This window comes from Vespa mandarinia, chromosome 5 (assembly GCF_050613455.1).
Source record: "Vespa mandarinia isolate Hongniang chromosome 5, ASM5061345v1, whole genome shotgun sequence".
In the NCBI taxonomy this organism is placed as follows: domain Eukaryota; kingdom Metazoa; phylum Arthropoda; class Insecta; order Hymenoptera; family Vespidae; genus Vespa; species Vespa mandarinia.
In genome coordinates this window covers 7,322,003-7,338,711 of record NC_140814.1, presented here as the reverse complement: position 1 = coordinate 7,338,711, position 16,709 = coordinate 7,322,003, and the positions used below count along the sequence as shown (strand labels likewise).

General features: G+C 32.7%; 3 protein-coding genes across 11 annotated transcripts in view; 1 reads left to right on the top strand and 2 right to left on the bottom strand.

Annotated features, from left to right (window-relative positions):
- Syx1A (syntaxin 1A) overlaps positions 1-9,304 on the bottom strand; it is a 39,557-nt gene extending 30,253 nt beyond the window's left edge. For 5 of the 6 annotated variants that reach the window (XR_014982246.1, XR_014982245.1, XM_035866897.2 and 2 more), the window contains exons 1-3: positions 9,071-9,303; positions 5,630-5,716; positions 907-1,006 (exon numbers count right to left, since the gene is read on the bottom strand). Coding sequence is in view for 4 of the 6 variants with exons in the window: in XM_035866897.2 (XP_035722790.1) it covers positions 907-1,006; positions 5,630-5,716; positions 9,071-9,103 (220 nt within the window). In the remaining 2 variants the exon portion in view is untranslated. Of the gene's footprint in view, positions 1-906; positions 1,007-5,629; positions 5,717-9,070 lie in introns of all 6 variants that reach the window. The other variant, XM_035866891.2, reaches the window with a different exon arrangement.
- A 926-nt stretch (positions 9,305-10,230) lies between these two features.
- On the top strand, positions 10,231-13,645 carry Ran (RAN, member RAS oncogene family). Of its 4 annotated transcripts, none has more exons than XM_035866899.2 (3): positions 10,231-10,419; positions 11,313-11,794; positions 12,065-13,645. In XM_035866899.2, exons 2-3 carry the CDS (start codon positions 11,363-11,365, stop codon positions 12,278-12,280), a joined length of 648 nt encoding a protein of 215 aa, XP_035722792.1. In that variant the 5' UTR covers positions 10,231-10,419; positions 11,313-11,362; the 3' UTR covers positions 12,281-13,645. The 4 variants fall into 4 exon arrangements, with proteins under 4 accessions (XP_035722792.1, XP_035722795.1, XP_035722794.1 ...); XM_035866902.2 differs by lacking the exon at positions 10,231-10,419 and adding an exon at positions 10,426-10,854; XM_035866901.2 differs by lacking the exon at positions 10,231-10,419 and adding an exon at positions 10,426-10,941.
- Positions 13,646-14,084: 439 nt separating this feature from the next.
- Positions 14,085-16,292, bottom strand: LOC118441890 (uncharacterized). Its single transcript, XM_035866882.2, has 6 exons — positions 16,185-16,292; positions 16,029-16,081; positions 15,767-15,932; positions 15,388-15,695; positions 14,648-15,309; positions 14,085-14,543 (listed from the first exon to the last, which is right to left on the bottom strand). Exons 1-6 carry the CDS (start codon positions 16,219-16,221, stop codon positions 14,366-14,368), a joined length of 1,404 nt encoding a protein of 467 aa, XP_035722775.1. The 5' UTR covers positions 16,222-16,292; the 3' UTR covers positions 14,085-14,365.
- Positions 16,293-16,709: the final 417 nt, after the last annotated feature.

Sequence of the window (16,709 nt, the reverse complement as noted above, 5' to 3'; positions counted from 1 at the left end):
AAATTTGTTATCGTAATGTATACGAATCGTATTTAAAAGAATGGAGAATGAAGGGATAAGAAAAGTGAGAGATAAGGAAAATAAATAATGGCACTTTTCTAGCCAACGTGAGAAACGGAACAGACGTGTTGGCTTTCTGAACAAAACAAAAACAAAAAAAAAAAAAAAGAAAAAAAAAGAAAGAAAAAAGAAAGAAAGAAAAAAAGATGAAATCATCGCTTCGAAAGAAGGAACGTGAGAGAATATGAGAAAAAGAGAGAAAGAAAGGGAAAGAGAGAAAGAGGAAGGAAGAAAAAGAATTGTCGTGCGTGTGCGCGAGCGATGGTGTAGGTGTAGAGGATGATAAACCAACCCTAGCTGGCAGCTACAACGGCAACCAGGGCAAGGACGATTACCAACCCCCAGCCCCTGTTTCCGTCTCCCTCGTGGGACTGGCAAGCAACCGCCGACACCCTTCGCTCTATCTCTATCTTTCTCTCTCTCTTTCTCTCTGCTTTCAAACTTAACGGTTACCTCGCTCCGCTTCGCTATTGAATTCGGCTGCCGAGCTGAAGAATATCAAGGCTCATTTATCGCCTTTCACCACGAAAGCCATCGAGTCAAACGAGCATTACCGCCTTTCTAGATTTCGTTTAACAAATCCTACCGTTGATTTTTTTTCTTGCTTTTTTCCTCCCTTTTTCCCTCCTCCTCCCCTCTCTTTCCACCCCCTCTTTTCCTTATTTTCCTTCTTTCTTTCACCGTAAAACGCGAGCATTACGAATCAAAGAAAGTTTCGAGGACGTATGAGTATGCGCTATACCCGTTGTTAGTATTCAATACATAACGTTTGTTTTTTACTCTTTCAAACGTTTCTAACCATTAGACTTAGGTTCGAGTAGAGATATAAGAAGGATTTAGACTCACTCTCGTCCGTTTGTGGCGCCGATAAAATGGCGCTGTGTTTCTTCTTGACATCCTCGACATTCGTCTGGATTCTATCTATCATTTCACGTATCTCCTCCACCTAAAAGAAAATAAAAATAAAAATAAAAGGGAGAAAAAAGAGAAAAAAGGAGCATGAAAGCAAAGAGACAATATAAGTTAGTACGATTAATGATAAAGTGAATGTTTTTTTCTTCTTCTTTTTTCTTTCTTTCTTTCTTTCTTTCTTTCATTCGAGAAAAAAAAGAAAGAAAAAGTAAACAGCGAGCACGCTACAAGTGAACCCGATTTAATCGAGCTTTCTCGTGCACGTACACATGTATATACGTATATATTATGCATATACATATGTAACGTGCTTTCCGGATTGAAGCATGCATCACGTCACACTCGAGGAATAATAGTTGGCACTGTGGAAAAAAGAGAGAAAGAGAGGGAGAGGGAGAGAGAGAGAGAGAAAGAGAGAGAGAGACAGAGAGAGAGTAGCGTCGCCAAGTCACGCTCGTAAAGGACTACAAGAGTCCGGGCAAGTAGTAAAAGCTACGTCTAATCGAACATACACGTGAGTATAGAAACCCGATATGTGTGAGAGGTCGGCTAGGAGAAATAAGAACACTCTGAAGCGGTTTAGCCTGTTGTAAGACGATTCAATGAAGCGTATTACAACAATAACAATAACAATAATAATAACAACGATAATAATTCGTTAGATTGAAATTTTACGTAATTAAAAATCAGATAAATATTAAATACGACTAATTATTTGAACAATTGTTCGTTTGGTATATGAAATATCTTTACTATTCATTTCAATAATCGTTTCTTCGAAAAATTTATAAGGAATTTATATTTATAGCTCGAAATGAATTCATTTAGAAAACGGATATATAGGGACAATCATTGTCGTCTCTCTCTCTCTCTCTCTCTCTCTCTTTCTCTTTCTCTTTCTCTTTCTCTCAGACACACACAGACACACACATTGGCGTAGATAATATGCTATTTCAAGTTCTAGGGTAAGCCTCGTTAGTGTCAAAGTATATCACTAACTCAAAACTACTTCTGCGAGTGATCTCCTCAAGGCTGCCTACTCAAAGATGTCTGATGAAAGGACAGGGTTTGTTTAGATTCCATATATATATCATATTCTCGCGTAAATGGTTCATTCCTTGGAATTATTATCCTGTGTCCTTTACACTCTCATATAGATTAATTTATTAATATTATTTTACAAAATTTTTTTTCTTTTTATAAATGTGACATTCGTTGTAAACGTTATTCTCGTACTTTTAATGATTTTCTATGTATTTCCTTGTTTCTTGTTAAAAAAAAAAAAAAAGAAAGAAAAAAAAAGAAAAAAGAGGAATAAAAAAGAAAGAAAAAAAAGAAATACACGCTTGCAAGCATAAAAAAAAAAAGGAAAAAAAAAGAAAAGAAAAGAAAAGAAAGGCAAAAACGAAAGAAAGAAAAATCAGGACGAAAGAATGAAATTAAAGTGAAAATCCGTGAGGTATAAGAGCGTACACGCTGTGGGAAAATGTGCAATCGTGGAGTGAACGTTAAAAGGAACGTTCGAAACATGCGTCACGATCGGTGGTACGGATTAAGGACAATCCAGGGAGATTTTTCCCGTTATTCTTGAATAGGAAGGACTTTTGAAAGAAAGATACGGATGCGATAAAATACGTGTGTTCTTCCTCCTTTCTCTCTCTCTCTCTCTCTCTCTCTCGCAAGAGTAAAGTAAATCCGACGACGTAGAGCCGGCTTAAAATGAGAGGAAAGATCCGTTTGAAGAAGAGGATGCATATTAAGAGATAAACATCGAAGTACGATAATGATCTTACGAAAAGAGCGTTCCATTTGGAGAGATCAAGAAAGGAAAAAAAAAATGAATAGACGAAGGGATGATGATAAGACCGAGTTTCGAGAGTATATAAAAGGTATGGATAAACTTTATAACGTTTGGAATCACGTACCATGATATCAAAATTTAAGGAACAGTTATGAAATATGTTCTGAACACTCGTAACTAATGATATACAGCGTTGTACCTTAAAAATGTGGAACTCATTACCCTTTCTCGAGACTTTCTTTTTTCTCTCTCTCTCATTTTTTCTTTTCTTTTTTTTTTTTTTTTTTTTTTTTTTATCAGTTTGTAAAACTACAAGCCTACAGCAAAATTATCCTCCTAATTATAAGTCTAAAAAGTCTCGAGAAAAAATAATTGACTTTTAAAAATTATCGTTCCGTGCTGTATGTATCACTGATGGTGTACAAGTTAAACTTTCCATTCAGGCCACTTGTACCAGGGGTAGTACACGCTGGCACATTTATTTAATGCCCTAAAAATATATAAAACTGATTGCAGCATTACGTGTACCAAGGATGGTACACGATATAATAATTACTATATACAAGCTAATTACTTATGGATTGATGATATGATGAAATATTGTATGATAATATATCAATCTTTACTTAAAACATTAAATGGCCTGAATGAAAGGTCGAACAAAAAGCGCCTCGGCACGGAACGTGTTAAAAAGGGTAGACAGAAAAGTACTACAGAGAGGAAGGAGAAAAAAAAAAGAAAGTTCATTAGAGCATTTATGTTCTATATATAATATCTCGCTATAGTTACTCTCATCATTTTTTTTTTATATTTTTACAAATGTGTCCAGTTTTTAAATAAATCCTTTAATGACGATTGTCTATTCTAAATAATTCATATTTAATAAATGCTTAATTGTTTTTCTTTAAAAAAAAAAAAAAAAAAAAAAAAAAAAAAAAAAAAAAAAAAAAGAAATAGTTCGCGTACATTTAACTTATTCTGTTTTATGCTTAATCATTTTTCAACAAATACTGTAACACCATTTTCATCGATGTTTCAGTTTATATATATATATATTTTTTTTTCTTTTTTCTATCCAACACGAACTATTTACCAATAGGGAGCTTTTTGTGTGGGAGTTCACCTCGCATATCGAGGACGTCGATATACGAGGTATCGAATATGACTCATGACAGGGCCACCCTCCGAGTATATAATAAACGTGTTCGGTTCGTTGTCATAAGCTAACGGGACAGGAAAGGAGAAAAGTAAGATGATCGACAATGAAGAAGGGAGGTTGAATCGAGAAGAATGACGGTATTTTATCAGGGACAATACACATATATGGAGAAGAAAGAAGAAAAGGGAGAAGAAGAAGGAAAAAAAGAGGAAAAAGAAAAAGAAGTAGAAGAAGAAGAAAAAGAAGAAGAAGAAGAAGAAGAAGAAGGTGAACATTGTCCTCGTTAAAAGTCCAAGACCGATAGCTAGCTCGTTCGAGCTGTGCACGGTCTCGTGAATTCTCTCTTCTCTTCGATACTGGTTTAACCTACTTTCGAACGCCGAATCGCGCCATCGAATCGCACCGTCGTTGTCGTCGTCGTCGTCGTCATCGGAAATAAAACGACAAGCGGCACAAAACGGGAAACGGGGAAAACCGGAAGATACGAAGGTATATATATATATATATAATGGACCAAAAGTTGCTAGGTAATTTTTAAAAATCAATTACTTCTTTTCGAGACTTTTTAGGCTTATAATTAGGAGTGTAATTTTAGAAGTTGGGCTTACAGTTTTCCAAACTGATAAAAAAAAAGAAAAGAAAAAAAAAAAATGAACTTGCAAAGTCTCGAAAAAAAAGTAAATCATCTGAAAACTTTTGGCTCGCTCTTTATATTATAACGTTAAATTAAAAGAATAAAAGAGAAGAATAAAAGAAAAGTATAAAAAGGAAGAAATGAGAATCATTAACTTTACGACGATTAAATGGGATAGAAAAATTATTAAGAAGACGATAAAAATGTTAAGAATTAAAGAAATAGGAAGAAGGGAAATAAAAAATTGTTTGGAACATTTTAAAATAGCGTGTAAATGGAATAGAATAAGCGTTAGAGTTTTCAAAAGTTTAACAAGTCAGCATGGAGAAAAGAAGAATTGGGAACAGTAACGTGTAAAACTTTTTGACAACCTAACAAAATTTTCAGTTCGAATCGTTAAAAGGATAGCACCGGTATATAACGTTCGTTCCAATCACGACTTCTTTTCTAAATTAGTCTAGCAATTCATTGCGGATTATCTAATTCAACTTAGTTTTCCCTCGTTCGATCAGTTTTTCGTCACATCACGAGGACGACTAATCTGATTGATTTTAATCCGAACTTATATACTATATATAAGTTCGAATCTTAATTTAGATTCCTTAAACTTTGTAGATAGTCGAATTCAATTTCTTTTTAATTTAAATTCATCGGAAGATTGGTTACTCGAATTTTCAAAGTGAAAAATAATTATTTCATTTCTTTTAAACGGGCAATTGCATTATCATTGAACGATTACTAATATTTTTAATTTCTCAATGAGAAATCGCATTATCGAAAAATATTTATATTGAATTTTACGAATCGAAACGAATTCAAAGGAAATCATTGTGAACGATTGGTGTATACTGAAACGTGTATAGGAAAAAAAAAAAAAGAAAGAAAAAAAAATAAAAGAAAAAATAGATAGAAAATATGAAGAAAAAGGAGAATAATTCCATTAGATGAATGAGGGCTTATAGAAAGAAAGCTCTCAATGTCGTCGATCTCTATGATCGATCTATGAACCTTATCTCACGAGAATACTTATTAATAAGAAATGAAAGCGAAAGCTTAAACTCACCTCCGCAAAAAACTCCGTCATGAAGTCATCCGGCCCGCCGACATTGACGGACACCTCGTCCGCCACGTCATCGTCGTCCGACTGGGCCTGTAATAAATAAAAATAACACTTATCGAATAATTGTCGAGATAAAAGGGAAAAAAAGGAAGGGAAAAAAAACAAAAAAAAAAAAAAAAGAAAATGAAGAAGGAAGCAAAGGAGATAAAAAAAAGAAGATGAATATAGAATGATCGATAGAACAATATATCGGGAAGTTACGACGATAACTTTTAGTGTCAACGATTCTCACGCATGCTGGCCCCTATCGATTTTTCTTTTCTCTTTCGTTTTAACGTTAGAAGCTTACGAAAGCTTTTCCCGAGGTCAAGAGGTTTTTTTATTCTTCTTTACGGTTATGTGATTGGCGATTTTGAAGGGTCTCGTTGTCCTCGTCATTATCCTCCGTCCTCGTTCCTCTCTAATCGTATGGTTCAAGCTCCCACGTATTCGAACGCATAGTGCGTGCCATTCTCTCATCCCCGATAAGACTTCCTTCCTCTCTGGTGTAACACGACGTAATCGTATTATCGTTCGACGAGCCGCGATCTTGACCCGTCGCTAAACTAACGGCCTTCGCCGTTAGCGAGAATTGAGGAGTAATCATGGAAAATCGTGAGAATGATAATCACAAAACGGTTAGGCACAGAGTTATTTCATCGTCCCAATTAACGAACGACACGTTGCTTTTTCTTTTTTCCTATTTCATTTTCTTTCTCATCCAATCAACGTTCTAATGGTCAATATAATAGACAAAAATTCATTTGGAAATATATCATATAGGGAAGTAACTTTCAAAGATGAATCTATTAGGAACTTAATGAAATTTATATTTCATTTTCATCGACTAATTTCTTGAGCTTTGATCGATACTATATTTGCATACAATCAAAAGTCATTTTTAGACATCAGACGTGTTAATACAGTCTAATAAAGGGGGTCGGTAAGGCGGCCGCCGACCACTACGGCGATCGATACTTCTCGCCTGTAGACACCAGGCGAAATCTGCGCGCGAAAATTCATTCGGGCCATTAAAAAATGCTCGCTTATATCAATAAGTTAGAATTGGACGTTGGATAACAATCGATAGCGATTAATATACCACGATCGTATTGTGCGGTATGAAAAGGAAGACTGAAAGAGGATAAAAAGTATGGGAAATATATAGATAGATAGATGGAGAGAGAGAGAGAGAGAGAGAGAGAGAGAGAGAGAGAGAGAGAAAGAGAGAGAGAGAGAGAGAGGATAACGTTTAAATTCATCTAGCGAAGGATTATCGGACCGACCGAGATGGAAGAACTTTTAAATTAGTCAAGCAAAAAAGTATACGATGCAAAGACAGATTGAGAGAGAGGAAGAGAGAGAGACAGAGAGAAAAGTGATAAAGGAGAGAAGAGAGTAAGAGGAACTTGTTGCGTGTGATACCGTATTAACTAACTTATACAGACACATACGCACACAAGGACACACATAAATACACACATCATTTATCGCATAAATTATATCAGAGCTATTGAATCGTGCAAACTTTCTCAAAATGAAATTTATTCTGAATGAAATTTATTCAAAATTAAATTTTGTTCTATAACGTTTCCCCTTAACTTTTTCTATACGAAGATACTTTTTGAACTTATATCGATAGTTATACATACTTCTTTTATATTCCGAGTAGTGAAATTCTCTAATGAAAAGACGACGTATGCGCATTTGAAACGATGTTAGTTATACTTATCGTTAGTTTGAAGATTCACGACTATTATCGAAATGATTAACAATCGTTCATACATATGTACATATGTACATATGTATTTGCATGTCATAGACACACACATATATATATATATATATATGTATATATGCATTAATATCATAATGAAACAATAGCAAGTAGGGATTAACATTCGTTAGAAATAATAAAAATTCATTTCTTGAAAAAGATAACGTCTTATCGAATTTTGTCGAATTAAAATAAGAAAAGTGCAATAATGTCTGGTAATAATTTTTGATTATGTTCATTGAGAGTTAATTCATCGCTACTTTATCGATATGAAATTTTAAATATCGTGCCTGAAGGAGTGAAGGAAAACATAAATGTGAATTCCATGTGATCCTTTTAGAGTTTTTCTCTTTCTCTCTCTCTCTCTTTTACTTATTGTTTTTAGAGGAAAAGAAGAGAGAGAGAGAGAGAGTGAGAGAGAGTTACGTACGTACTATAGTACCGTGCTTCGATTCCGTCACTCTGACGCAAACGCATCCTTTACGCAGCTACCAATGAATGACGGAATCGAAGATATATAATCATTGTGTCGATTTTCTCTCTCTCTCTCTCCCTCTCTCTCTCTCTCTCTCTCTTTCTTTCTCTCTCTCTCTTTCTTTCTCTCTCTCCCTTCTCTTTGAAATTCTCATATGTAATCATAAATTATGAATCATTCTGAACAAAGAACAAATGACTCGAATTGAAATTGATTCTTTTGATATCATGAAAAGCACGAGTTCCTTTAACGAACGATAAGATAAAGATCTTTCTATTTCTTTTTTTCTTCTTTTTTTTTTTTTTTTTTTTTTCTCCCTAAAGATCAAATATATCGGAGAAAACTAAACCGATGGATATTTTTAGAGGAAAAAAGGAAGGAACGAAAAGTCGAAAAATCGATTAACTTGAATACAATTAAATCCAAAGAGTTTAAAGAAAAGTTTCATTGAAGTGTAACGAGTGAAAATCCCTTTGAAAGAGGTTAAGAAAAATGATCATTGTGACAGTTCGATAGAGTATCAATGTTACTGATGTTTAATAATACTTGATGATATCGGGCGTATTCGAAGAAGGGAAAGAATTGCAAGGATAGAACGAACTGTCAGAATCACGTCGTTATCGTCATCGTCATTATAATCCCAATCGTCATCGTCGTCGGCGTCTATGACTCGCCGTAAGCGGAAACGCCTGTTTCGGTTAGTGCCAAAGGCGTACGCCGGCCTAGAATGAGAGAGAGAGAGAGAGAGAGAGAGAGATGCGTGTTCGATGACAGATCCACCGTGCCAAGAAAAAGGCAAGAAAAGAGGACAGAATAAGAGAAGGGGGATAGATTTTATAGGACATTTAAAAAAGATTAAAGAAAAAAGAAAAATTATGACACGAAAAAAAAAGAAAAAAAATTTAATTGACTTTCTCTCTCTCTCTCTCTCTCTCTCTCTCTCTCTTTTGCCTTTTTTCTTATTCGTTAGGTTTCACTCTTTCTTTTGCTTTCTCTCTCTCTCTCTTTCTTCCTCTTTCTCTCTATTTCTTTCTCTCTCTCTCTTTCTCTCTCTCTCTCTCTCTCTCTCTCTCTCTTTTTTACTCTTTTTCTTTTTCTCTCTTTTAAGAATACTTTTCATCGTATATATCTAGATACGAACGAACACACTCACCGCGACTAAAGCTGCTAATCTATCCTTGGTCATGCTGATGGGTGACGAGGCGTTGCGAGTCAACGGATGTACGGTGCAATTAACCTAGCGGGTAATCCCATTCACGATTTCATCCATGTACGACGAGCACGGCCACTAAAAACTAAAGGAAACGGACGCACTAGTCGCGAGAGACACGATCGCAAAATCGATACACTCGCGAACTCGCCTGCTTCTGCAGTGCCGTCCAGTGACGTGCGCTTGCGTCGATTACGTCAGCACTCGACAGGAGCGTACTCAGGATAATAGGTGCCCCTTTAACATTCGACGGCATTCAATCTTCTTCATATTTCTTTTTCTTTTTTTTTTTTTTTCCTTTCTTTTTCTCCTGAAACTTTTATCCTTTTAAGAAATTTTTTTCTTCTTACTCAGAAATGATGTATTACGTTTTGTAATCATTCTTCATGTTTTTTACGATCACGATTTTTGTATCATATATATGAATCGTTCATTTGAAAAACGATCATTACATTTATTATGTTCCAACGAATTAAATAAATAATTTAGAATAATTTTCAATTATTTCCAATTTGAAAAGGTATTCATAAATGATTGAAATATTGTCATGTATTATATAGTTGAATGTACCTGAGGAATGCTATACTCTGATTGGTTCGTTCGATGTGTTAGCAAGATGATGAAGTTGGACACTTGTATAAATACGAATTATACATTACTGATGCTTCCTATTAAAATTGACCAATAACATTACAGAACATAGAGTATAAACTCTATGATTAGAATCTATAATGGAAAACATGTAATATATAAAGAATTTTTTATTTAACATTTTCCAATTACAAATAATAGATGTTCTCGCGAAGACAAATTAAATTTATCTTACCATTTATTTTAATGTATTTCATCTTAATATTAATAGAATATCTATTAGAATTATATTCTAATCGTTAACTTATGAGAAGTTCAATGAAGACGCATTGTATGCGATTTAGGAAATTTTCTTTCTTGTTTTTTTTTCTTTTTTTTTTCCTTTCTTTTTATATGATTCCAAAATGAACACTATCATTGTTGCAGCCACTCATCTTGATGGCGTATATGTTACGTTTTTGAAGATGTCGCCTCTTTAAAACGCATTTCTATTGTCATGTTTTTTCGAATATCGTTATATCGTGTTTTATTTTATCAATTTAATGGGATAAAAATAAAAATTAAATTTTTTTACATCGATTAGAAGAAGAATTTTTCACAAATTCGATCTAACATTGTTCAACGAATGACAAGGAAGACAGGAGGCACCGCTCGTCGGCTTAAAGGAACGCCATTGTGAGCCATAACGACTGTGCCGCACGGTAAGTTCTATCGGTCATTTTCACGTACATCGTTGCTTCCCGGGAAATTTTGTACGAACGTCGGCGAATTTTGTCAGGTTCGAGGAAAAATAAAGCTTCACTCATATATCACGTATATTTTCTCATGAAATATCGGTGAGAAATATTAAGTACGTTAGTGAAAAAAAGTCTTGTATGCATAACGGAGGGAGCCATTCTTCGTGAAACGCAAATTCTAGTCTCCGCGTGTTAAGGGTAAAAGAGAGAAAGAGAGAGAGATAGAATAGGAGGAACAGAGCGCGGGACGTTGATACAGCCGGCTTTTTTTTTCGAGTTAATCGACCGACTAATTTCCGAATGTGTTTCTTTTTTTTTCTCATTTATATGTCTTAAAATATCATAGAAATTAACGCGCTTTCAAATTCATCGATCACTTCTTCGACACGTGATTTGAAGGTGATTACGGGTTTTCCAGTAACAGCGAAAGAGAATAGCTACACGCTGGCCGAAAAAGCGTTCATCTTTTAACCGATTTTATTAAAGGTTTTGTGATATCTTTGTACTTTTTAATTGCATTGTTTTCTATTATTCCCTTGTATTAAAATGAAAATATTTTTAATACAAGCGAAAATCATCTAATATCTTTTTTTTTTCTTTTTTTTTCCTTTTTTTTTTTCGTATAAGATTACCGCATTGTAGATAACGTGTGCTCTAGTTTGTACCATAGTGAATTAATATTTGATATATATGTATATGTATATATGTGTATATATATATATATATATGTGTATGTAAAATATTCAATTGAATTTACGTTTAATAATATGAATAATAAAATGCAGTTAATTATCGACGAATGAATTTTGTAGGGATAGTAAGTTAGATTAAAACTTTTTTTTATGTTTATCTTTCAGATCTTCTCTTATAAATAAATTCCTTGGATATAGCTTAAAATATCATCAAAATGGCGCAAGAACCAGATATGCCCACCTTCAAGTGCGTACTTGTTGGTGATGGTGGTACTGGAAAGACAACTTTTGTCAAACGCCATTTGACGGGTGAATTTGAAAAGAAATATGTTGCGACATTAGGAGTAGAAGTACATCCACTGATCTTTCACACAAATAGAGGTCCAATAAGATTCAATGTGTGGGATACAGCTGGTCAAGAAAAGTTTGGTGGTTTACGAGATGGTTATTATATACAAGGACAATGTGCTGTAATCATGTTCGATGTTACGTCTAGAGTGACGTATAAAAATGTACCTAATTGGCACAGAGATTTGGTGCGAGTTTGCGAAAATATACCTATTGTATTGTGCGGTAACAAGGTTGATATTAAGGATAGGAAAGTAAAGGCCAAAAGTATCGTCTTCCATAGGAAGAAGAATCTTCAGGTATTAAATTGTCTTTAATCTTTTTCTAAGATTATGCTCGTATCAAATATAATTTTAAATTTTAACTTTAAGTAAGATAAGCAACGATGAATCTCAGAATTCTTAATCTAATGTGAAGACATTATTCTGTCCCTCTAATCTGAGCTTAAATTTGCAAAAAATAATTGTAATTTCCTTAACTTATAATAATGTACATTCATGGATATATATATATATGTGTGTGTGTTTGTGTGTATATTTATGTTGTCCTATTTCATGTGTATGTTACAGTACTATGATATTAGTGCAAAAAGCAATTACAATTTTGAAAAACCATTTTTGTGGTTGGCACGCAAATTGATTGGAGATCCAAATCTTGAGTTTGTTGCTATGCCTGCATTACTTCCACCAGAAGTTACAATGGATCCACAATGGCAGCAACAAATTGAAAAGGATCTTAAAGAAGCGCAAGAAACGGCATTGCCGGAGGATGATGAAGATCTTTAGGTTATTTCACTTTGTGTATGGTCCTTATGGGAGAAAGATTTGCAAGTGTACCTTGAGTACTATGCAGCTTGGGCGTCTAACATATATGAAGATTAAAAAAAAAAGAAAAATAAAAAAAAAAGACAAAAAAAAAAAAAAAAGAAAAAAAAAAAAAAAGAAAAAAATGCATGCAGAGCTTAATTTGATACTTAATGCAAATCACCAGAAATACTTCTGTGACTTCATATACCAGGAATATTGCCTTAAAGAGGGAGATTCTAACAAATTATTATTTGTTATGCATCCATACACATCTACACATGTGTATACAAAATATCAAAGAACGTGATTTTACATAATATAACATTAGTTACAAATTTCTACAGGTGTATCTTCTCATTCCCTTATAATAACTTCCATTATAAAGAACCGCTGTAAGCCTTATTACGAAAAGAAAATTTCAAATTGTCAGAAATGTTTTGAAAAGATATATACGTCGAACGCACATAAATGAGACATATAAATGTTTAAAAATTAGGCGTTAAATGATAAAGATTAATTTTATACCCTATAATTTTTTTTTATTACCCTATAATTGTCATCATCCAATAGGTATAAATATAATCAAAAAGAAGAGAATTCGAAACTTCAAATTTGAACCCACTTTAAGGCATACTTAAGAAATTAACTCAATCTGCTATTTATATTGTTGCAACATTCTTGTTATAAAATATGAAAAATGAATTGCCAGTTTTTCTTAACGGATGTATGTTGTAGCGAATGCTCGGCTGCAAAGATGTGTACTTGTAATTTTTCTGAAGTGTGCTAACTTCTTACGTGAGATGTTCAAATGCTCGAGAGAGATCGCAGGTAATAGAATTGAATTAGAACAATTTTTGATCAATGTAGCGAATCTAACTCTTCAATATTTTTCTTTTTTTTTTTTTTTCTAAAATGTTGGATAATATCAAGCAAAAATGATAGAAGAAAAAATTTTATTCATTCTTGTTAATAATCTTGTAATTACGTTATTGGTAATGTGTTTTTTATCTTATTAAAATAAAAATGATATCTAAAATTATTACTTGCAATGATCCAAGAAGATTTAACTAAAACTAATTTATAATAAAAAAAAAATAATTTCTCTAATATATTTTATTTGTTTATTTAAAAGTTTGATATTATCAAGCATTTTAAGAAATGATATTTGAAGACTGTTTCAAGTATGAAGTCTCATCACAATAGGAAAAATACTTTAACAGGAATAGAAACAATTCGTGTCTGCTCGCGTTATTAACGAGGATCGTTTACTATTTTTGTAAGAGAAAGTGAATGTATGATTTGTTCAACTTAAATTATATAAACAGTGTTTTCCTTTTCTACGTATGAATATTTGTTTGTTTGTGTCCCTTGTTCCCATTAATGAAACCTGTCTGGAAAGAAATGTGTCTGAAAGTATGAACAAAAACAATTAGCTATGAAGAGAATGAATGTATACACAGTCTTATTTATTAGTAAGAAAGTGTTATACCCATTAAAAGCAGATTGTACTGCTAATTATATGAATTTAATAAATCTACCTTTATGGAAGTTTTAGAAGTTGCCTGCCTATATTGCAATAGTGCAAAATTGTCAATAAATTGATAATATTTTTACATTATTAAGGTCTGTATGCACAGTGTTAACAGAAGAATTTCTGGAAATACCGCGAATAATTACAATTAAATAATTTATAATTTATATAACTGATTTATTGAAGGATAGAGTAAATGAATATATGAGAATTTAAAGGACATTAATGAAAATATTATTTAACATTGCATCTTTATGACATAATCTAATCAAATTCACATGATACTGCGTGTTCCCACATTCAGCTTATAAAACACTTTAATGATGTAAGAAAATGGAAATCCTTGTAAATGAAAAAGTAAACAAAAGGATTTAAGTAAATATATATATATATATGAGATATAGGCTAATAATAAAAATGTTTAAATGTTCGTTTGTATCATAAATGGAATTGTCCTTTGAATACAATAAGTATTTTATAATATTAACGGATAAATAGAATACGGATATTTACATTAATCTAAAATTTTTTAATTATTCTTGCATTTTCTGCTTTTTCTTTTTTCCTTCTAAAAGGCTTGAACGCTGATCAACTGTTAAAGATGGTAGAATATTCGTGATTACGCCAGTTCCTAAAGTTGTAATTCCATCGCGAAACGTGAATCTTTGGCCTTTTTCGCATACCATAGGGCGAATTAATTTAATTTCAAATCTACAAATGAAATAAATCAATGTTATCTATGCACGCTTGATAATCTCATAAAAACAAAAACAAAAAAAAAGAAAGTGCTCTATTTTAAAATAATTCAAACTTACTTGCAATCTTCTCCTGGCATAACCATTGTCTTATCATGTAAATTAATCTGTGCCGCAACATCCCAAGTTTTACAAAACATTTGCAATTGTGCGAGATTTCCAAGAGGTTTCTTTCTACCTCCTTCTTCTACGCTTAATATATATACTTGCGCTTCAAAATGATCATATGCTTTCATAGAGCCTGGCTTGCACATAATCATACCTCTTTTGACGTCTGTTCTTTTCAAACCTCTAACTAGAGCACCTAATTGATCACCAGCGTGTGCTTCCTCCAATATTTGATGGAACATTTCAATACCAGTGATCACGCTCTTTATAGTTTTATTATATCCAATGAATTCACAGTCCATTCCTTTTTTTATCTTTCCTCGTTCTAATCTACCAGTGACTACAGTACCTCTACCAGGGATTGAATAAATAGTTTCCACTGGTAATAAAAATGGTCTATCCAAATCCCTTACTGGAGTTGGTACATTATTATCTATTGCATCTAAAAGTTTCAATATGGCCTGTGAACCAATTTCAGGATTTTTTCCTTCAAGTGCACAAAGAGCACTGCCTTTAACAACAGGTATTTTCTCTCCGTCAAAGCCCATTTCAGTTAATAATTCTCTTATTTCCATTTCTACCAATTCTACCATTTCGGTATCAGCAGCATCAATCTTTTAGAATGTAACATACAATTTTTTAAGTATTATGTAAAACGATTGTAAAAAAGAAAGTGAAAAAATTATTTTTACCTTGTTGATAAAAATAATTATATGTTCAATTCCAATTTGTTTTGCAAGAATTAAATGCTCTTTAGTTTGAGGCATGGTACCATCAGTGGCTGCTACAACCAAAATAGCACCGTCCATCTGTGCAGTACCAGTAATCATATTTTTAATATAATCAGCATGACCTGGACAGTCTGTATGGCCATAATGACGTTTCTCCGTTTGATATTCAATATGTGCTACATTAATAGTTATACCACGAGCTTTTTCTTCAGGAGCATTGTCAATTTCACTGTAACCTTTAGCCGTAGCCAATTGCTTTTCAGAAAGAACTGAAAGATTTATGATTAATTCAAATCATTTAGTCAAATTAAAATATAAAATATTCTATTAAAGTATAAACCTTTCGTTATAGCAGCTGTTAAGGTGGTCTTTCCATGATCGACATGACCTATCGTTCCAACATTACAATGAGGTTTATCTCTGCTAAAGACTTTCTTTTCTGCATAAAATCTTTGACCAGTTATAATTGGAGATAGTAATCGGCTACATAATATCTTATGTTGTTGCTGTTGATGCAAAATTATAAAGAAAAAACAATTACTTGTGTCATTATATCAAATAAATTAATACATGTTACATTATTAAATAATATATTTACTTACACAGTTAACAATGTGCCGATTAAGATGTATTTGTCTGATGGTTTGTTGAAAAACTAAAGATAAAAAGATCAAAAATTATCGTACATTAAAAATTTTTAATTTATAACAAAATGAACGAAGAAGTGGCTAAAGTATCTATCAATTGTTGTCACTTACCTGGATTAACAATTTCTCGAACAGAGATAAACGCCATGATTTTCGGTAATTTTTAACAATCGCCCGTAATACTATTTGGAAGCATTAATACCAATATAAAAACACGTGGTTTAAGAAATTTCTACGCTTACGTAATAAATATATAGTTCCATTTCATTTTTTAAGTTTTCAGAATGTAAGTCATTCGACCAATAAGTTTATTCGATAGTACACCATTCGCTCAGCTTGTATCTGATTGGTGTTTTCATAACTCATTGAAAATCTGCTTAAAGTCAATTTTATCTCTGTGTATTATTTATTCTTCAATTTATTTATTTCTTTTTTCATCATACAAATTAAGAATTATATAAATAAAGAAAATATTTATTCTGTTACGTTAAAAGAAAAAATAATTTCGCAAATGTACGCATGCGCATAAATCGAATTGTTATCTTTTTTGAAAGTTCGCGCTAAATCTATCATACTATGAAGTTATTAGCAGATAAAAAAGTCGTCATAATTTTAATCGGTGCATGTCAATGTCCT

Coding starts and splice junctions, on each gene's coding strand:
- LOC118441890 (XM_035866882.2), bottom strand. CDS start 16,221: ATGGCGTTTATCTCTGTTCGAGAAATTGTTAATCCAG. Junction 16,082..16,184: donor TCGAGAAATTGTTAATCCAG/GTAAGTGACAAC, acceptor TTTTATCTTTAG/TTTTTCAACAAACCATCAGA. Junction 15,696..15,766: donor AACAGCTGCTATAACGAAAG/GTTTATACTTTA, acceptor TAAATCTTTCAG/TTCTTTCTGAAAAGCAATTG.
- Ran (XM_035866899.2), top strand. CDS start 11,363: ATGGCGCAAGAACCAGATATGCCCACCTTCAAGTGCGTACTTGTTGGT. Junction 11,795..12,064: donor ATAGGAAGAAGAATCTTCAG/GTATTAAATTGT, acceptor TGTATGTTACAG/TACTATGATATTAGTGCAAA.